Consider the following 23,255-nt stretch of genomic DNA (forward strand, 5'->3'; position numbering starts at 1 on the left):
TTTGTCGAGTTTTCTATATTTTTTTACTTAAAATTGCACAAAATCTTTCTGCTGCCTTTTTGATACAGGATTATATTTATAGGAAATCATTTTATGTCAATACAAAAAGTTCAACTGACTGTTTTATGGGCAGCTTTAAAAAAAAATATCATATTGCTTTTATAACTTATCTACATGTAGATTTTCATGAAGAATAATTTTCTTAGTATAGTTGAACATACAGTAGATTTAAGAACGAACAATGAATTAGAATATAACTGAGTAACTATGGACAACTGACTTCAAAACCTTTGACTATTGTGACAATAAGGTATATGGAGAAGGGAAAATATTGTACTTTTATGAGCAAAAATTTTTGAGTGACTTAAGGAGACCTTTGTTATCTTTGGATGACAGACACCTGACAATTTGGACAGATTCTGAATTCTTAGATCATAGATAATAAACTAGAGTCATCAGATGGTGTTCTGAAGACCAAGCATGATTCCTGCATTTACAGTTTTGACAATAAACTGTTAAACAAAGTATAGTTGACGGACACTGGACTGTTATAAGTGTTCATAACTTAAAATTGACAGACTATGACAAGATTTTTTTGATATTATTTTGAATCAAAACTGTTTGTGAATCATATTAAAGAGAAAAGTGTGAATCATATTAAAGAGAAGATGACTGGTTCCCAGTCAGTGTAGGAGCAATTTTAGGAGCATTGGGTCAATTTACTTTTTGATATTATAACATATGGTAAACCATTATGCTTGAACTGGTTTTGTTTTCAACTTCAGTTTTCATAGTGTTAATTCAATACAAATAGGTATAATCAGAAATTTATGTTTCTTATCAATTGCTCTTACAAGGCTGGGTAACAGTGATCTTTTTTTAGGGGAAATAACTCTAGACAGAGATTTTGTCAAAATTGAAATAGATAATTATTGTGCTGACATTACAGACTAAATTACGATTGACAGACTTGAGACAAATATCTATTATTGTTTTATTATCTTCAGGTTTGGGTGTATGCTGCGGCACAGACCTTCAATTCTCTGGGAATAGCGTTCGGTGGTATTATTACTATGTCAAGTTATAATAAATTCAACAATAATATCTTGAAGTAAGTCTGGGTTGACTTTGTGCCCGGATTGTCATGTTTGTCATTAGATTTACATCAATTAATAAACCTTTGTTATGTACCACCAATTATACTGCAATCAATCATGATAAAAGAGATACACACATTTGTGGAACTAGCTTAGATGAGTCCATGGTCATCAATTTCATCTGGAACTAATAAAATTGTCTGCTTAGATATTCATGATGAGTGATTCAAAAAATCAAAGTTGTACTTGTTCATATATTCCAGGATATATGTAAACAAGATCTTTATCTGCAGAAAATTCTTTTGTGATTTGATTTAAAAATTTCCATGTAATTTTTTTTATGATATTTGTTAGATTATTATGTCTATGATTCATTTAAAAATTTTACAAATTCGTTTGTTTTTATCGTCTTCTAAAGAATTGAACATTGCAGTATAAAGAGAAAAAAATCATACATTGCCATGGATATACATTTTATTTGTGCTTGGCATAATACAGGATAGTAATGCTTAACGAGTATTAAAGTTCTACCTGTTTTTATATCTTGTTAAAATAAATTTTATATTATATGGCAAGTAATGGTTATTCCATGTCTTATTTGTCAGACACCAACTTTCCCTGATCTTTGTGAATAAATGCTAACATCTATTGTTCCATAGTCAGAGACTGGATAAAAAAAAAATCCAGCTGATCCCCATTGTTTTTCCCAGAAATTTTCTTTTTAACAATTTTTTAATTAAACTTTGCCAGAAATAACTGATAGAAAAATCATGTCTCCTTCCTCTTCTATCCTTTTCATAGTCACTTTATCTCTCCTACCCTCCCTAGTCTTACACTACACTTTCACTTCTTCTGTAATTTCTATAATCTCTCTTCATCCACTCTTTTTTTTTACCATTTTTGTCGAGCCTGCAACTTTTGTTGCAGAAAGCTCGACATAGGGATAGTGATCCGGCGGCGGCGTTAGCTAAGTTCTTAAAAGCTTTATATTTTAGAAGGTGGAAGACCTGGATGCTTCATACTTTGTATATAGATGCTTCATGTTACGAAGTTTCCGTCAGTCACATGTCAAATTTCCTTGACCTCATTTTCATGGTTCAGTGACCACTTGAAAAAAAAGTTCAGATTTTTTGTAATGTTGAATTCTCTCTTATTATAAGTAATAAGATAAATATATTTGGTATGTGCGTACCTTGCAAGGTCCTCATGCCCATCAGACAGTTTTCACTTGACCTCGACCTCATTTCATGGATCAGTGAACAAGGTTAAGTTTTGGTGGTCAAGTCCATATCTCAGATACTATAAGCAATAGGGCTGGTATATTCGGTGTATGGAAGGACTGTAAGGTGTACATGTCCAACTGGCAGGTGTCATCTGACCTTGACCTCATTTTCATGGTTCAGTGGTTATAGTTAAGTTTTTGTGTTTTGGTCTGTTTTTCTCGTACTTTTTTTCAATAGGTCTACTATATTTGTTGTATGGAATGATTGTAAGGTGTACATGTCTAGCGGGCAAATGTCATCTGACCTTGACCTCATTTTCATGGTTCAGTGGTCAAAGTTAAGTTTTTGAGTTTTGGTCTCTTTATCTAATACTATAAGCCATAGGTCAACTATATTTGGTGTATAGAAATATTTTATGATCTATATGTCAGTGGCGCAGGTTTTATTTGACCTTGACCTCCTTTTCACGGTTCATTGATCAGTGTTAAGTTTTTGTGTTTATAAGTAATAGGTCAACTATAATTGTTGTATGGAAGCATTGTTAGCTGTATATCTGCCTGGCATGGTTCATCTGACCTTGACCTCATTCTCATGGTTCATTGGTCTTTATTTAGTTATCTTGGTAAATGTTTAGTTTATGTGACAGTTGTAATAAAGCTTTATACTTAGGACTATCAACATAATATCAATGATTAATAAAGAAGGCGAGACATTTCAGCGTGTGCACTCTTGTTTCAGTGAAGTGTCATAGAAGATTTTGTTATTTTAAATTCCATTGTGTAATTTTTCCTTCATATTCAGTGTATTTCTTTTTTTGTGTGTCAGTCACTGTCTGTTAGTAAAGATTCCCTGTTAAATTCAAAATATAGTTTTTCTTTATTTTCTAGGGTTCATATTGTACTTCAACTTCATAGTAGGCTTCATTCTCCAGCAGCACTGTGCTTAAACGGCTGTGGGTAACTTAAGTTACCCACAGCCCAAGATGGCGGACTCTAAACTCGTTGATATTTAATTCATACAAAATGTACCTTTTGCGACGTTTTTCATGCAGAATGTAAATATTTATAGGATTATTGAATAAAGAAATGACTAACAATTACCATAAATTTGTTAATATAGAGTTCACTAAAGTGCAAGGTCAACTTTAAAAAATGCATAAGATGTCCGTAACTTTTTGATCGAAACTAAGCAGACTGTCCGTAACTTTATTTTTAGATGTGGGTAACTTTTGATTTAAAACTTTAAGAATTATAATTTCAACAATTAGAAGACAATTGACATCATATTTGTAACCTTTGCGGCCGTTTATACTACTCATTCACCACCAAATGTGATTTTATTAACGCATCATACTTACACCACAGAAGTTTTATGTGGGGTTTGTGGTACTCCATCCTGGTTATGGTTTGAACTTTTATTTACTGATGTGCGTCTTATCGACGTTTTTCGCTTGTCAGACCAAGGCTTTTCCATACTCTTTAATGTTTTGAGTTTAATTATATGTTTGCGGTTTACCTTCACCTCTGTTCCTTTCTATGTGTATTTTGATGAATACTCTTTGATTCGGCTCGGTATTTATACATCCCACAAGTTAGTTATAGTGTTATGATTTTTTTAATATGTTTCCTAGTATGTTTTTTTTCTCTCTTTGTATGTTATCAGGGGTTGTTAGACTATCAAATTACCCTGTTGTCCTACGTAGTTATTTATATCTATGTCGAATTGTTACACTATGTTGACTGCTCTTTTCCTTTTATTGTCACTGACTTTTACCTATTGTGTCTTTTAGTTTTATTCAGTTTAATGAGAGTTAATGCAACTTGCATACAAATGAAATATGCAGCTAGCTGTAAAACTAGGTTTATTCATTTATACAAAATGTCCTTTTTTAAGTTTTCCCATTTACTGTAAATCTTGGCCAGGGTGCCGCAATATCACCGTGCCTACGTCCCAGTGTGTCCAGATTGACACCTCTTTTATTTTACTGTCAATGCTGATGGGATTTGTTTTTGTGGGGATGAGAGAAAAGTGTTTTTGGCTTTTTCAAAAAGACGGGAAAAGTTTGTGCACTTAAGTCTCGCATAGTCTATCCACTGCATGCCTGGGCAATTTGGGTTCCCCTCCAAAATCCCGGATTCACGCTACCCTTGTCGTTGCTGGCAAAAAAATCAGTAAGTGTATACATGCTACATGTATGTGTAAAAAATACTTGTGTAGTCTACTTGTTCAAAAATAAAAACGAACAATGATGTTTCAACAGTTTATCTGCTATGATCGGAAACAACCCTCCGAACTAGGCGATTTGGGTACCCCGACGTTATACAAAATGAAATTAAAAAAAAAAAAAAAAAAAAAAAAAAATGAGACCTGAGTTTTGCGGATTTATCGTGATTTTTTTCATATTTTTCCCAATTTTGTCTTCCATCGATACAATGAATTATATCATACTAGACATCTACTTCGTTTTGTGAATATTTATTCGATGCAATCTCTGTCATCAGTTTAAACATTACATCCGCGTATGTCGATTCTTTGAAAGTTACGGACATCTCTATTGGTATGATGAAAAAAGTTACGGACAAGTTGTTTTGAAGTTACGGACAGCCTAAGTGTTTTTTAAAATCGTGCTGTGATCGTTTATTTTGTAGAATTTAATCACCTTTCCAGTTTAGGGGTTTCCCTAAACGATTAATACAACTTTTAAATTCAGTTGTTTAATTGATGCATTCGTGGTATTGTTATTCTATAAAAGAAAAGTATCTAACCGACGCAAGGCGGCTCCATCTTGGGCTGTGGGTAACTTAAGTTACCCACAGCCGTTTAAGCACAGTGAGCAGGGCCCTGTTAGTTATTTAGTAAAGAGTGGATATCAGGGATCTCGGTCATTAAACTTTATTGGTATTCAAGAGTACAATATTTTACAATATTCTCAAAACACCAAATCCAGTGTTTTTGATCATTTGAATTCTTAATACTCAAAATTTTCATCATAGCCAGGCCTGTACTGGGTGCATTATTGACCACTTCAGCATAGATGTAAATAGTTAAAAATGCTGGTTTAAAGAATTATTTTACTTCAAGTTTGGCTCTTCTTTTTATCACTCCTCAAAGAATGAATATAAAAGTTTGAATGATATAAAACAGCTTAAACAAAAATTAAGTTGCTTTATGGTTGACTTTTTGGCAGTTATAGCATTTCTGTAATAAAAAATAAAGATTAAAAACTCAGTTGTGTAAGTAGTCAAGAAGAAAATTAAAGAGCCTTTGTCATTTGTGTGAGGGATTAAAGAACTTTTTTTAATAATTGCATGTTTTGGAGCATACAAATTCAAATAGGAGATTATATAACTATAAATTTCTTATCGCTAAAAAACAAACAAAATTTCACGTTTTGTGTAGGTAGATCGACAATTCCATTGCACTTTTAGATCTCTGTAAAAAAGAATTGTCCGCCTACATGTGCTTTGAATTAAAATTAGACTTGAACATTTTTAAGAAGAATTTATGACTTTTTATAAATTTTAAATAACCAATGAATATGGATAGCACAAAATTCATTGCATTTGAAAAAAAAATCCTCCAAAAGATTATTCAACTCAAAATCAAAATGGTGAAGAGATGCGGTAACATTGATCAAATAAGATTATTAAAAGAATAAACTAATTCTATCTTGATGGACAATTTTCACAAGTTCATAAGGTATGCTTTTAAACTTAAAGTGCATAACTGAGTTTAACTGTCCGTGAACATGTGGGAGTTAAATTTTTGTTCACTGAAGCAAAGTTATAAAATTCGGTGAGGACCTTTTTTTTTTTTTTAATTTGATAGAATTATTTAAGTCTTTTGTTAGCTTCATGCCATTTGAGCAATGTTTTATTTTGTTACATAATTACATGTAATATATATTATTCAAGTGTGAAATTTAACGGTAAAATTATTAACAGTTCTTACACTTCGAAGTGCAGTAAGTTTAAAAATGTCACGAAAAGGAATGTATAGACGTTTCAATAATATAGTCAAGGTTGTTAAATTCTTTTGCTTGTGGCTAACACTGTGGGAGGCTAGACAAAAGATTTGTAACTTATTAGACCTTGCAATTAAATTGGTTAATTTTAACATAAGGACTTATGTAATTTGACAAATAATAAATTTAAATTTTATGCCGCCGTGACAATATGTAGGTGGCATTTGTTAAGTACCTTTGTCAGTCTGTCCAACGTGTGGAACATGGTGTCTCTTGGAATCTTGAAAACATCACAAATAATAGTTCTCTTTTCATGCATGCATTTTTGGGCATCATTTTTGTCTAGTCACTCTATTCATCTCAGTTTTGCCAGCTATCCCACAATCATTGATGTCTAGCCCTCTCAGTGATGCTCCTTTGACTTGAACAAAGATCTATTTATCCTTATTGACTTTTCAGTGTTTAGGAAGAAGTAGTAAGAAAAGACCTGCTGTAAAAGTAACATACATGCATCGGCTCAGAATTTTGGCAATGTTCAAATGTTTCATTATAAGATTGGTAATTGAAAATATCCTAGCCTTACTTGAGTTGCTATTGTTGCTTAAGATTTCATACATTTCATTTCCGAGTAGAATATGAGACTGAGTTTTAGAGATGTTTTTAACAATTACTTACAATAGATTATTATCATGCATGATTATAAGCAGTCATGTGAGGGTCTTTTATCATGGAAGATTATAAGCAGTCATGTTAGGGTCTTTTATCATGGAAGATTATAAGCAGTCATGTGAGGGTCTTTAGTTTTTCTATGCTGTGTTTTGTGGGCTGTTTGTCTTTTCCTGAAGTTTGTTCCTCTAGACCTATTTCAATGGTGCAGAGACTGGTGATGAAGGTGAAACTTATAAATGCTTATTGGATGGCAATAGTTACTATTTGTAAAAACCTTTTGAATATTTCAGAAGAAGAGGTGGTATATGCATGATATAAACCAAAGTTAGTAAAAAGATATGGTGTAAAGTTTGTTGCTCTTGACCTATTTTTGATGGTTCAGTGACTTTAAGGTCTTTTGATAAGCCATGCTATTTTGGGTTACCATGAATAATACTGGTGAAGAGAGGGGAGGTTTTCAGCAACCCCCTGGCCATGAGTGGGGAGAAGGTTTTCAGCAACCCCCTGGCCATGAGTGTGGTCTATTAGATGGTTGTTATACCCCTTTGTTAGTTATAAACATTTATTTGACCTTGGTGTCTATGTGTTTCAACATTCTTTATTCAAATCTGTTTCTTTATAAAATTATATGCACAGACTAGGGACTACTGTGTGCCTACTCTGTCAAAAAGATTGTACTTGTTACCAAAATATTGTTCAAATGGATCTGCAACTATTGGTATAAAATTTATAAAATTTGCTGCTTCTATTGTTAAAGAATAACAAGCCTTGCAAATAGGTTAGACTTTTGAAATTTGGAAAATGTAACCTTCACTAAAACATAAACCGCTTTAATAGTATATATATTTTTTATAGAGATAATGCATGATTTTTATAAATGAATAATTATATAAAATGCATTGTCAATCTTTTTTTTATTCTTTTCAGGGACGTGTTGACTATAGCAGCAGTTGATGCTGTCACTTGCATTTTGGCAGGATTTGCCATTTTTGCCACTTTGGGATTTTTGGCCCATAATCAGGGTAAAGAAGTTGAAGATGTCATTAGCCAAGGCAAGTTTTATAGAATACAGGTTTATATGATGAGTTTGACTCCATTAATCCAAATCTGTCTATATATATATATATATGATATTTATAAAATGTTCAAAGGAGAGACTAATCTGGCATATCTCCAGAAATTTGTTCAGGTTAAATCTACGTTAATATCCCTCAGAAAAAGTGAAAAATTAAACACACATGAAATTATGAAATTTTTGTTTATTAAAAAGATAGGGTTTCTATTTCGTATTTGTGACATACTTGACATATATTTTGTTTTAAAAAAAGCTTTATTTTTTTAAGAATTTGCAGATTATGAAAGACACACTTATTCATCAAAATAAATTATTTACAGGTCCTGGATTGGTCTTCATCATATACCCAGAGGCCTTCAGTACCATGCCAGGATCACCTGTGTTTGCTTTTGCTTTCTTCTTCATGTTGATTTTACTAGGAATTGACAGTCAGGTAAGCAGATGTAATTGCAACTTTCCTGGCCCATTTAAGTTTACTACTTACATTTTATTCATTGTTTACATACCATAGTATTCCATGACTTTTTATGTTTTCTGTTGATTAAAACAGATTATTTTGATTGTTTTGATTTGTGAGGAACAATTTAATAGTTGAAAAAAAGGGTAATTGAATATTACTTATGTACTAAAAAGACCTTAATTTTCCTTGTATCATAAGACAACTTTGTAGTTCGATGCATTTCTGTCAAAAACTTTGATTTTAGTGAACATCATTCGTGGGTTATGGGGCATCGTCACTTCCGTTCTAATGTTGAGCGAGTGTTTGGAAAACTATAAAGCTACATTGCACAAATTATTCGGCAAATTGAATTTTCATATTTGGTCTTTCTGCACTGCTGTCATAAGGGAATTGTAATCAAGTATTTACAGAATAAATACAATTTCTAGTTTATCCTGCAGAATGACGATCACTAAGACGCTTGATGAACGTTTCTAGTGCAGGGACAGGGATGATTCCAGGTGTTTTCAAATCAGTCCCTTGAACATCAAATTGGGAATTTTTATTCTAATTGGAAATTTTTTAAGCATAAAATCTAAGACGAAATAACATTATTTTCCTGTAAAAATGGAAAATGTATATTATTAAGTTAAACCTGTACACTGATGTTCATGTAAGTTGTAACATTTTGAATAATTCTGTTATTACATGAATATCATTCATTCATTGAACATGATGCACTAGTCTATCATCTTAGCTATAGTTACCTAGGCCTATTACAAAAACATATACTTCAGCTGACATAAACCACTGAAAAAAATCATTCATCTGGTATTTTTTCAACAGCAGGTCTCTATATCTTATCTCTATAAATTTACCTTGATTCAAATGGATTTCAAATTGAACTGGTCAATTGTCGAATTCAGAAAAGTAATTACAAAAGTTCATATACTTAATTGATAAGATATTTAAAGCATTGAACGAGTGTTCTTTAAAATTATTTGGATCATCTTCAAAACTTTTGAAATAGTTCCATAATGATGACATCGTATTTCATGAATGGTCTATCATCATCATTATTTTCAAAAAAACGATCAAACTTTTGTCTTTTGAGGAAATAATTTTTTTACAAACAAGTTTTCATCATATTATATAACCGGCTCTGCTGGGCGATCTGCTTTTACGAGTTTGGCGCCCATTAAACTTGATCCATCAATGTTATATCAAAATTTGAATTTGCTCTCTGCCGAGGTCTGCTTTGACACCCATTTTTATCAACCTGCTGGGCGATCTGCTTTTACAAGATCGAATACTCCCATAACAAATTAATCAATTAAATTCGGCTGCTAAAATTGTTTGCCACATGTTTTTTGACATAATTAAATCGTTGTTAATAAAATGCGATCGTAAACAGCATTCTTATCCGGATTTTAAAACATTTTGACAACAAACTATGAAAAATTATAGTTGCCTTAATCGGTAACAGAAATTTTTCAGGAAATATCAATTTTTATTTTATTTTCCTGAATTGGGAATTCATTTTCATGTACATTTTTTTGGGGCCGCTGACGTATTTAAGGGCCGCTGAGCGGCCCTAAACTATATAGTGGAATCATCCCTGAGGGATACAGATAATCCCTGGTAAATGACGTCATAAAGGCGCATATAATTGACGATTTTTTTCTGGTGACGGGTAAACATGAAAGTGGTCTATTTCTCTAAGAGTCAAATATTCTGGTACATCCAGGACGCTCATGACTTATTGACCAATTAAAACTTTAACCAAATAATATCTCATGTAGGCTGGTTTCTTAAATATCTTTTATTCTTTTGTAGTTTTGTTCAACAGAAGTGATAGTGACAACAATTTATGACCATTTTGGATATTATGTGAAGAAGTATCTGAAGCGTAAAGAATTTCTAGTCATCATTGTCTGCTCTGTATCATTCCTGTGTGGACTTCCTAATGTTACTCAGGTAAAGAATTCCTAGTCATAATAGTCAGCTCTGTATCGTTCCTGTGTAAACTTCCTAATGTTACTCAGGTAAAGAATTCCTAGTCATCATTGTCTGCTCTGTATCATTCCTGTGTGGACTTCCTAATGTTACTCAGGTAAAGAATTCCAAGTCATAATAGTCAGCTCTGTATCGTTCCTGTGTAAACTTCCTAATGTTACTCAGGTAAAGAATTCCTAGTCATCATTGTCTGCTCTGTATCATTCCTGTGTGGACTTCCTAATGTTACTCAGGTAAAGAATTCCTAGTCATCATTGTCTGCTCTGTATCATTCCTGTGTGGACTTCCTAATGTTACTCAGGTAAAGAATTTCTAGTCATCATTGTCTGCTCTGTATCATTCCTGTGTGGACTTCCTAATGTTACTCAGGTAAAGAAATTCTAGTCATAATCGTCTGCTCTGTATCATTCCTGTGTGGACTTCCTAATGTTACTCAGGTAAAGAATTTCTAGTCATCATTGTCTGCTCTGTATCATTCCTGTGTGGACTTCCTAATATTACTCAGGTAAAGAATTCCTAGTCATCATTGTCTGCTCTGTATCATTCCTGTGTGGACTACCTAATGTTACTCAGGTAAAGAGTTTCTAGTCATCATTGTCTGCTCTGTATCATTCCTGTGTGGACTTCCTAATGTTACTCAGGTAAAGAATTCCTAGTCATCATTGTCTGCTCTGTATCATTCCTGTGTGGACTTCCTAATATTACTCAGGTAAAGAATTTCTAGTCATCATTGTCTGCTCTGTATCATTCCTGTGTGGACTTCCTAATGTTACTCAGGTAAAGAATTTCTAGTCATCATTGTCTGCTCTGTATCATTCCTGTGTGGACTTCCTAATGTTACTCAGGTAAAGAATTTCTAGTCATCATTGTGTGCTCTGTATCATTCCTGTGTGGACTTCCTAATGTTACTCAGGTAAAGAATTCCTAGTCATCATTGTCTGCTCTGTATCATTCCTGTGTGGACTTCCTAATGTTACTCAGGTAAAGAATTCCTAGTCATCATTGACTGCTCTGTATCATTCCTGTGTGGACTTCCTAATGTTACTCAGGTAAAGAATGATCTTTGTTTTTCACTTGGGTAAAGAATGCATTCATGCAAACAAAACCTGTGTGTGGCTGGCTTGATTTCTATATTTTATCAGTCCAAAACATATATATCCTACCTATTAAAATTTCAAATTGAAATATATACTCAGATTCTTAATTTACAAAATGCTGTGGATATATATAACCATGCAAAATTACAGAAACTATGCATGTGCATGAATCTAGTGTATTTAAAAAAATTTAGTGTCAGATGTTCTTGTTTTAGGTAATATTTAAAATTGGAGTTATCTTCCTTTGTACTTAGTTGTAGTTATATCTCCTAATTTATACGGCTAAAATTCATTTAAATTTTTTTTGGAGCTTCCATATAAGCTTTACTCATGAATAGACTGGCTCAAATAACTTCAAGAGGAAAATTTCTCATCTGTATAAAACTATCACAAATATTAATTATAGCAAATGGAAATAATACTATTAACATATATAATTAGATGCATTCAAAACCAATAATTATAAAAGCCAAGGATATATAGGACCTGAAAAGGGAGAGCTAAATTTCTCTAATTTTTGTGCTATTTTCACAATTCTTGACCAGTGTGAGAAAAATGGAAAAAGACGACCATGTCTGATTACATCACATCAAAAGTACACATCTTTCCTTGTACCTCTGAAAAGTAAGGATAAAAATCATTAAAAAAACAGATTCCACCACTATATCTCATGTATTACGATATATCTCCACTCTCGACAGTTAAATTTTAATTATTTAAAAAGCTCGGCAAGCCTCACGCTTTAAATATTAAAATTTAACTGTCTCGAGTGGAGAAATATCTTGAGTTGATAACAGCCTTAGATATGTTTTGATTACTGAATTTCTTTTATTTCAGGGAGGTATATATTTCTTCTCATTGATAGACCATTATGCAGCCGCTGTGTCATTGATGTATCTGGCTTTCTTTGAGGTTATAGCTATAACTTGGTTCTATGGTAAGTATACAGTCTTTTTTCTATGGTGATAGATTAAGTGTTCTTGGCACAAGTGTTTAAGGTTATTAGTTTGATCATAAGCTTTGTCAAACCACAGACTTTTAAATTATATATTTACAATTATATATTTACAATTTAAATAAATTATATTATTGATTGAAAAAAAATGTTCTGAGAACCAGGATTTTTTTTTGTCTTAAAAGATGATATGATTATTATAAATTATTACCTGGGGGGGGGGAGGGAATCTCTATTTTCATATTATGTGACTTCTATACTACGTGAGGAAGAGACTGACTTCATTGAGCTGCAACTCCTCTGAAACCATACAAAGACATGACGTACAAATGAAGTGTTTTGTAATTGGTCCGTGTCTTATACACTTTCATGCATGTTCGGTCAATGTATTACCCGCAAAATATCTTTGTTTCAACACTTGTTCGTTTGTACCGCAATTATGCTGGCATCTTCTAGTAACCAAAAAATTCGTGACAACTCTTCAGAATGAGAGATAAATGTGCATTTCATGAATGTTATAAATTGTACATTTTAGGAGCTAGACGTCTTGCTAGAAATGTGGAAGAAATGAATGGCCAACAACCTAATATTTTCTTCATTGTATGTTGGTACTTCATATCACCTATCTTTATATTTGTAAGTATACTGACAGCCATTGGAATATCTAAATACTGTAGAATGTTTTCTCTCTATTTGTGTGATGTCTTTTACATTTAGAAAGGTACAGTGGGTGACTCGTTTGATACTTATGTTCATGGGTAAGGACATACCATGAATTCAAAAGTTCAATAAAGTGCATTTTCAATTGGTTTGCATACAAAATTTTGAAAAACCACAAAATCTAATAAAAAAAAATCATCAATCCACAAAAACTGGTACCACAAAAATAAATTGATATTTTGCAGAGGAAATCATTCTTGCAAATTCAAGCAAAAATCCAAAGTTGTGATAATTTTTGTCTTGGTCTCTTTATCTTCAATGTACGCACTGATTGAAAAAAAAAAAAACAAGTTGTAGTATGGTAAATTGTTAAACCCTTTATAAGTTATTTATATTGATTGTAGCTTTTAAATATGTTGAAAATTTATGTTACAAGAGAATGAAACTAAAGTCCTAAGTCTTTTTTATTTGTTGCTCATATTTTTAATGATATATTTGCCAGGGTATATGGTTGTTCAGTATGATCCAGTACCAACCTTTCAAGATGGACGGTTATGAGTATCCTCCGTGGGCTGCTGCACTTGGATGGTCTTTAGCTATCATGTCTATCATATGTGTGCCTGCTGGTATGGTGCACTCCGTCTATTATGCTAAAGGAGACACCTTGTTGGCGGTATGTCAAGTTTAAAACAGAATAGAATTATACTGTAGAACAATGTTATACCTCCGCCATAGCAGGAAGGGGGAACAATTTTTTACCCTCATCTGTCTGTACATCATATGTTCATTCTCATTTTATGTCCCTTTGTAAATTAAAAAATTTCTGAATATGGTGATATTAATAAGCAGGGGCATCAGTGCCCTATGGATACATTGTTGCGGGAATTTCTCGCTACATTGAAGACCTGTTGGTGACCTTCTGCTGTTGTTTTTTATTTGGTCGGGTTGTTGTCTCTTTGACACATTCCCCATTTCCATTCTCAATTTCATTTAATTTAATAAAGAAAAGGGGGCGAAGGATGCGGGTGGTTCATGGAAGAAATAATTTTGCTGATCAGAGAAAAACACATTCTTATTCTAACAACATTGTATTTGTTGTGATTGTATTTTCACGCTTTTTCTAACTTCTGATTTTTTTGTTATTTACTTTTCACAGAAGTTTAAAAGTTCGATGAAATCAACTTTACCAGACGACAGCGATGGACAATACCCACCGCTACATGCAAATGGAAATGGAGATGTTCCCATACAGAATGGTGTCACCGACAAGTACATATTTAAGGGGGACGTAGATAGCATGGAGAAAAATGATATAAATACTCCTATGTGATGGAAGAGAGTATTGTTTGACCTACTGGCTAAGTTCATGTGTATTTAAAATTCATTTGACAGTTGGCTAAGGTCATGTGTGTTTAGAATTCATATGACAGTTTTATTCTAAAGTAGTTATTTCAAAAAGAGAACTTGCTTTACATTATACATTATTGTAGGCAAGAAAAAAGATTGTGTTAATTTAAAAATCATTTGAATTGTTTTTTTATTAATTTTATTGTAAGTAGAAATTTGAAAAGAGAAATTAAATTATATGCATTATGGAAGCAGAGACGAAAAATGAAGATTTTCCAGCAGATCAGTGCTTAAACGTCTGGAAAAGATTTTTCAGTTTACATAATCGGACAGGAGGGTACGATATGTCTGTATATTTATATTGTATTTCTGTGTGCTTAATTGCATTTATTTCATTCTTGGGCTATTGCTTAAATTGGATTTAACATAAGATTTCTGTAGTAAATTTTGTAGCTTTTAAGATATCATGATGCCCAACCTTTTTCTATCAACATACCCATGGAGTCATTTATTTTCTCTTTGGAACCAAATTTTTGTGATTTTAAACTAAATTTTTAACCTTTTTTATATTAAAAAAAAAAAAAAAAAACTACAATATAACTTTCATATTTTGTGAGGTTTAATCTTAAATCAGATAATTAATTTTGTTGCTTTAAACTAATTGTAATTTTGAAAAAGCTAAGTACACCTATTGGTCACTGCTGGTCAGTAGCATTTTATAATTTTAAACATACCTGTGTTTGTTTATACAATATTTGAATAAGACTGGACAAGATGTGAAAAAGTAATCATGCTTGCTCCTAAAGTTTTCATAGTTGGAGTTTTCTACAAGAGAGCCATTACCTTTGTAATTGCCGTTTATAATGTATTTTATGGCAGGTTTGCTTACAGTAGACATTTTTTAAGTGGTCAGGCAAAGATAGCCTTTTTGAACCATATATATTTTGAAAATTTTAAGTTATTCAATTTTTGTAAGCTCAAGGGATATTCTTAGGGTTAAATCTATTTGCAGATGTCTATTTAAGACGGTGCCACTGTATATTTTAGATAATGGCTGTGTCTGAAGTTGTTTTGATATAAACACTTTATTTATATAAAAAGTTGAGATTATTATAATTTTATGTTAGATTTTGAATATTTATTTAGATCTGAATTGTTCAGTAGATTATCTCAGATAGTGCTAAAAAAAAAATTGTGTTTTTGAAATGTTATATTCTACAAAGCATAATATTGCGATTTTTGTTTCATTTTCCACATATTATTCTCTGTTTGTATTTGAACAGAAGAATTCTCTCTGTCAGTTCTACAATTGATTTTTATGTAAATATATTGAGTAGGAATAATTTTTATACATTTATTATGGTGAAAAATTACCCATTTTTAAAGAAAAATATGTCAGGTCAATATTTTTAACATGATCATATCAAGTTATAAATGTTATTTCTTCATGGTGATATCAAGTCGTAAATATTTTATTTTCTACATGGTAAAATCAAGTCAAAAAGAGATATTTCCTACATGGTTATATCAAGTCAAAAAGTGATATTTCCTACATGGTTATATCAAGTCAAAAAGTGATATTTCCTACATGATTATATCAAGTCAAAAAGTGATATTTCCTACATGGTTATATCAAGTCAAAAAGTGATATTTCCTACATGGTTATATTAAGTCAAAAAGTGATATTTCCTACATGGTTATATCAAGTCAAAAAGTGATATTTCCTACATGGTTATATCAAGTTATGAATATGATTTTCTTCATGGAGATATCAAGTCATAAATTAAATATTATTTACTCTTAGATATCAAGTCTTAAATTAAGTTTTATTTCCTACATAGATATCAAGTCATAAATTAAATATTATTTTCTACATAAATATATCAAGTCATAAATGTTTTATTGTACATGGTGATGTCAAGTCAAAAATGCTTTTTCAATGGAGATTTCAAGCGAAAAATGTTATTTTCTACACAGAATACTATTTCATACATTGTGATATCAAGTCTTAAATGTTTTATTATACATGGAGATATCAAGTCAAAATTTTTATTTCCTACATGAATATAAGTCATCAGTGTTATTTCATACATCATGATATCAAGTCATAAATATTATTTTCTGCATGGTAATATCAAGTCATAAATGTCATGATTTAGCATCTTATAAATATGACTCAGTATATCATTCTAGTACAAAGTAGGCTTCATATTCTTGTCAAATTAACATGTTTTCATCCTGAAATGCATGTAATATTTGCCACTGGATGTTGAAGCATAAAAAAATCATCATAATTCTATTATCATTAAGCAGTAAGAGGAAAAAGGTGTTTTGATCACTTTGTTATTTTTCACAGGAAGGTAACATGTCTCATATTTTGAATCATTGCTTTGGTAATTCTAAAATTATTTTATTCAGCCTTTTCTGAGAAATTACCTTCAATATCCAAGAAAATAAGTACTCAAAAAACAAATTTTAATCTGCAATACAATTAACTTCCATAGTATTATTGCATTACTTTTATATTTCTGTTTTACTTACAAGGGGAAAACAGTGATATTTTTTTGTTGTTCTTCATCGTACTAAGTATAGATCAGCCCCTGGCAATACATGTATGATATTGTGATCTGAGAGTTTGATTTTATATATAGCCTAGGCTTATGTTTGTCAGCTTATGTGCAAATTTATTTATAAGGGAAGAAATTTGAAAGTTCCACGTAATTTAGTGAAAAAAATATGATTAGACCTTACATTTCTGCAAACTTAATGCATCTAGTAGGAAAACTTCAGTTTAAAGTTTACCTGTTAATCCTTTCAAAAAAACATTCAAGGAACCACTTTCTCCATTTAAGGGGTTTTGCTAGCCTAATTACACCTTATGTAAGAATCCTGGATTTTGATTAGTTGATGGCCAGTGTATTTTTCACCAATTTACTATTATCAAATGAATATCATTCATTTTTTTACGCCGCCGGGGTATTTGCCAAAAGGATATGTCTATTTTACACTCTCTGCCGTGGTATTTGCCTAAAAATACTCTATCCGACTGGACGCTTGTAACGTCACGATCATCAATGTGTTTTTGAACATTAACATTCGGTGTAATTAAACAGATATAGCATGTTCTTGAGGGGTATTTGCCAAAAAATACCAGTCTTGAGAATGAATTTCCCTTGCCTTACGGCTCGTGAAATTTAACATTCTCTCAACTGGTATTTTTCGCAAATACCCCTCCTTAACATGATATACCTGTTTAAAAGACACTGATATTTGTCATCTTTTGTTTTACAATTGATTGTTATACTGTGGAGTCATTATTACTAGTTGTATACCAATTTTTGTGAGTTTTGTGTGAAAGGTGAACCACAAAATTGAAATATTCAACAAATTGCACATTTTCTATAGGTTGTGTATGCAGTAAGTGGACAACCATGAAATCCACAAAAACGAAAGTTTAAAAAAAAAGAAAAAAAAAAGTTTTCCTCAATCCAATGAAATTGATACACACGAAAATAAATGAATTCACAGTAGTATCAGATGAACATTTTGATATGTAATTAATTCATTTCACTAATATCACTTTGTATGTTTTTATTTAAATTATAAATTTTATATTAAATAACCAGGGTTGATCCTTCAAAATAATATAAAACTTTGGCAGCTTAAGTTAAATTAAAAGACCACTTCATAGTAATTATTGTAATAAATGTATAAATTATTTAAAGTGTTTGTTGTCATTTTGTTTTTAGATCAGTTTGAATAGAAGCCTCTTTTGGAGTTCTAAATTTGCCTTAAATTTCCTCTGAGATTTACATTGGCAATGTGAACAAGAGGCTCAACTGAGCCAGTATCTCACATCTGAACCTTACCTGCTCTCGATTATGTTAAGTTGTAGTGTATAAGTTATTTTTATCCACACCCCCCCCCCCCCTCCTTTACAAATGAAGCATCACTTTTACCGTTCTTCACTTATGTCCCTTTGTCCCTTTATAACATTAAATGATATGCAAGCAGGGGCATCATCCCCATTTATTTTAATCTGCTGTGAAGCTACTTAAAATTTGTCTACATAAAAATAAGGAGATGTATGTGGTAATAATTGCCAATGAGACCAACAAAGTTCAAAAGGAGTGGATGTAAGCAATTTAAAGCAGCAAAAGAGCCTTCTACAATTAGAAAAACTCTTACTGTATTGTTGGCTATAAAAGGACATGACATAAAAATATGAATAAATTCAATTAAAAAAAGTAATGGCCTACCGGTAATTTTTTTTCTGAAAAACAAATATGACGGACATGAACCAAGGACAACCACTGAAGTATACTTTGACATAAAGAATATGGTGGGGTAAAACTGATTTGAGTGCTGAACCATCCCCCTAACCTGGGACAGCGGTGTAACAGCACAACATAAGAACAAACTATAAAATTCAGTGAAAAAGACTTCACACATCAAACGAAAACACAGACAAAGGACAAGGCAGGGTATATATCTATCCCTCAAGTTAACAAGTTATAAAAATCATGTATCTAAGACTAAGACTATAGTTTTATTTTTCACCAATGCAGATCAAGACACTGCATTGGTCTTGTTGAGATAAGAGTTAAAAGTTACACTAACAAGAATTAGAATCAACATTTCAAGGGCAATACTAGAAACTGGATATACAGTTTGAAATTTTCAGAATAAATTTTATCATTTTTGTAGATGTCACTTCAAGCCTAGCTCCTTAAATATTCAAAATAACAACAAAAACCTGTTTTTAAAAATTGTAAAAATAAATGATATTTAATAATTTCTAAACAGAATCACAGATTTTTCTGAAATTTTCAGGGTAGATAGAACTTGTGTTGATTATTTTTAACCTTATATTCAAGATAACTACCCAAAATTTGCAAAATCAGTCAAAATAGATAGTTCAGGGGTGGTAACTCTAAACAGATTTGGTGATTATATTGAGACCTCATACACTTCCTCTATCTGTTAACCTAGCTCTTTTAGTTTAAAGTTTACATTCAAAAAATGGTATACTAGTAAAACCTTCATTTCAAGGACAATAACTACATGTAAGCTTCTCAGATTTGATACTCTGGATGACTCATGAATTCTATTGTCATCTAGAGTGTTGGAGGATATCCTTTGTTGAATATGCACATAGACCAATGTTGTCGACACAGGCTCTTTAGGGTCTCTAATTTCCATTTTTTCACAGTTTTTGAATCTTGATAACTTGAAATGATAGAAAAAAAATAACTGTAAGAATGAGTAAACATGGACAAGCTCCAGTTGATCTGATAGGAGTAAATGTCCTTGACTGATTTGCTTAAACTATATATGATGGAACAAAATTGTAAAAATCATAAGTGTTGAGCAGAAGTAATATCTACAAAGAAGTCAACATACATAAACTAGAGGCTCTTAAGAGCCTGTGTTGCTCACCTTGGTCGGACACAGATGAGTTCATGACAAAATTGTGTTTGTAGATCTTACTAGACTGAAAATTCATGCTGCTTACAATTTTCTCTATCTATAATAAACTTAGCACTTTAGATACAGGGGAAAATATTTAGTAAAAATTTACAAAAATTTACAAAATTAATGAAAATTGTTAAAAATTGACTATAAAGGGCAATAACTCCTTCAGGGGTTACCTGACCATTTTGGTCATGTTGACTTATTTGTAGATCTTACTTTGCTGAACATTATTGCTGTTTACAGTTTATCTATAACAATATTCAAGATAATAACCAAACACTGAAAAATTTCTTTAAAGATTACCAATTTGGGGGCAGCAACCCAACAACCAGTTGTCTGATTCATCTGAAAATTTCAGGGCAGATAGATATTGACTTGATAAATAATTAAACCCCTTGTCAGATTTGCTCTAAATGCTTTGGTTTCAGAGTCTACATTTTACCCCTTTGTTCTATTTTTAGCCATGGCGGCCATCTTGATTGGTTGGCTGGGTCACTGCTCACATTTTTTTTAACTAGATACCCTAATAATGATTGTAGTTCAATTTAGTTAAATTTGACCAAGTAGTTTCAGAGAAGATTTTTGTAAAAGATTACAAAAATTTACAAAAAATTGGTAAAAAATGACTATAAAGGGCAATAACTCATTAAGGGGTCAACTTTGCTGAACATTATTGCTGTTTACAGTTTATCTCTATCTATAATATTCAAGATAATAACCAAAATTGGCAAAATTACCCTAAAATTACCAATTCGGGGACAGCAATTCAACATCCGGTTGTCGGATTCATCTGAAAATTTCAGGGCAGATAGATCTTGACTTGATACAAGTTTACCCCCATGTGAGCTTTTCTCATCACTTGGCGTCGGTCATCCATCGTCCGTCGTCGTCGTTAACTTTAACAAAAATCTTCTCCTCTGAAACTACTGGGCCAAATTTAACCAAACTTGGCTACAATCATCATTGGGGTATTTTATTTGAAAAATGTGTCCAGTGACCCGGTCAACCAACCAAGATGGCCGCCATGGCTAAACATAGAACGTAGGGGTAAAATGTAGATTTTGGCTTATATCTCTGAAACCAAAGCATTTAGAGCAAACCTGACATGGGGTTAATTTGTCTATCTGCCCTGAAATTTTCAGTTGAATCAGACCACCTGTTGTTCAGTTGCTGCCCCTGAATTGGTAATTTTAAGGAAATTTTGCCGTTTTTGGTTATTTTCTTGAATATTATTATAGATAGAGATAAACTGTAAACTGCAATAATGTTCAACAAATTAAGATCTACAAAAAAGTCAACATGACCAAAATGGTCAGTTGACCCCTTAAGGAGTTATTGCCATTTATAGTCAATTTTTAGCTCACCTGGCCCGAAGGGCCAAGTGAGCTTTTCTCATCACTTGGCGTCCGTCGTCCGTCGTCCGTCGTCGTCGTCCGTCGTCGTTAACTTTTACAAAAATCTTCTCCTCTGAAACTACTGGGCCAAATCAAACCAAACTTGGCCACAATCATCATTGGGGTATCTAGTTTAAAAAATGTGTGGCTTGACCCGGTCAACCAACCAAGATGGCCGCCACAGCTAAAAATAGAACATGGGGGTAAAATGCATTTTTTGGCTTATAACTCAAAAACCAAAGCATTTAGAGCAAATCTGACATGGGGTAAAAATGTTTATCAGGTCAAGATCTATCTGCCCTGAAATTTTCAGATGAATCGGTCAATCGGTTGTTGGGTTGCTGCCCCTGAATTGGTAATTTTGAGGAAATTTTGCTGTTTTTGGTTATTATCTTGAATATTATTATAGATAGAGATAAACTGTAAACAGCAATAATGTTCAGCAAAGTAAGATCTACAAATAAGTCAACATGACCAAAATGGTCAGTTGACCCGTTTAGGAGTTATTGCCCTTTATAGTCAATTTTTAACCATTTTTCGTTAATTAAAGTAATCTTTTACAAAAATCTTCTCCTCTGAAACTACTGGGCCAAATTAATCCAAACTTGGCCACAATCATCTTTGGGGTATCTAGTTTAAAAAATGTGTGGCGTGACCTGGTCAACCAACCAAGATGGCCGCCACGGCTAAAAATAGAACAAAGGGGTAAAATGCAGTTTTTGGCTTATAACTCAAAAACCAAAGCATTTAGAGCAAATCTGACATGGGGTAAAAATGTTTATCAGGTCAAGATCTATCTGCCCTGATATTTTCAGATGAATCAGTCAATCGGTTGTTGGGTTGCTGCCCCTGAATTGGTAATTTTGAGGAAATTTTGCTGTTTTTGGTTATTATCTTGAATATTATTATAGATAGAGATAAACTGTAAACAGCAATAATGTTCAGCAAAGTAAGATCTACAAATAAGTCAACATGACCAAAATGGTCAGTTGACCCGTTTAGGAGTGATTGCCCTTTATAGTCAATTTTAACCATTTTTCATAAATTAAATTAATCTTTTACAAAAATCTTCTCCTCTGAAACTACTGGGCCAAATTAATCCAAACTTGGCCACAATCATCTTTGGGGTATCTAGTTTAAAAAATGTGTGGCGTGACCTGGTCAACCAACCAAGATGGCCGCCACCGCTAAAAATAGAACATAGGGGTAAAATGCAGTTTTTGGCTTATAACTCAAAAACCAAAGCATTTTGAGGAAATCTGACATTGGATAAAAATGTTTATCAGGTCAAGAACTATCTGCCCTGAAATTTTCATATGAATCGGTCAATCGGTTGTTGGGTTGCTGCCCCTGAATTGGTAATTTTGAGGAAATTTTGCTGTTTTTGGTTATTATCTTGAATATTATTATAGATAGAGATAAATTGTAAACAGCAATAATGTTCAGCAAAGTAAGATCTACAAATAAGTCAACATGACCAAAATGGTCAGTTGACCCCTTTAGGAGTTATTGCCCTTTATAGTCAATCTTTAACCATTTTTCATAAATCTAAGTAATCTTTTACAAAATCTCCACTGAAACTACTAGGCCACAATCATCTTTGGGGTATCTAGTTTGAAAAATGTGTCCGATGACCTGGCCATTCAACCAAGATGGCCGCCACGGCTAAAAATAGAACATAGGGGTAAAATGCAGTTTTTGGCTTATAACTATGAATTCAAAGCATCTAGAGCAAATCTGACAAGAAGTTAAATTGTTAATCAAGTCAATATCTATCTGGCCTGAATTTTTCAGATGAATTGGACAACTGGTTGTTGGGTTGCTGCCCTCCAATTGGTAATTTT

The 23,255-nt window shown here is 32.3% G+C and overlaps 1 protein-coding gene across 3 annotated transcripts in view; it reads left to right on the forward strand.

Moving 5' to 3' along the window:
* LOC139529112 (sodium- and chloride-dependent GABA transporter ine-like) overlaps nucleotides 1-18,004 on the forward strand; it is a 48,775-nt gene extending 30,771 nt beyond the window's left edge. For 2 of the 3 annotated variants that reach the window (XM_071325390.1, XM_071325391.1), the window contains exons 7-14: nucleotides 1,008-1,111; nucleotides 7,881-8,005; nucleotides 8,349-8,461; nucleotides 10,304-10,444; nucleotides 12,418-12,517; nucleotides 13,071-13,171; nucleotides 13,698-13,868; nucleotides 14,352-18,004. In XM_071325390.1, the coding sequence (XP_071181491.1) occupies nucleotides 1,008-1,111; nucleotides 7,881-8,005; nucleotides 8,349-8,461; nucleotides 10,304-10,444; nucleotides 12,418-12,517; nucleotides 13,071-13,171; nucleotides 13,698-13,868; nucleotides 14,352-14,525 (1,029 nt within the window). In that variant the 3' untranslated portion in view covers nucleotides 14,526-18,004. Of the gene's footprint in view, nucleotides 1-1,007; nucleotides 1,112-7,880; nucleotides 8,006-8,348; nucleotides 8,462-10,303; nucleotides 10,445-11,328; nucleotides 11,397-12,417; nucleotides 12,518-13,070; nucleotides 13,172-13,697; nucleotides 13,869-14,351 lie in introns of all 3 variants that reach the window. The other variant, XM_071325392.1, reaches the window with a different exon arrangement.
* Nucleotides 18,005-23,255: the final 5,251 nt, after the last annotated feature.

The sequence above is a fragment of the Mytilus edulis genome, chromosome 6, assembly GCF_963676685.1.
Source record: "Mytilus edulis chromosome 6, xbMytEdul2.2, whole genome shotgun sequence".
Classification (NCBI taxonomy): domain Eukaryota; kingdom Metazoa; phylum Mollusca; class Bivalvia; order Mytilida; family Mytilidae; genus Mytilus; species Mytilus edulis.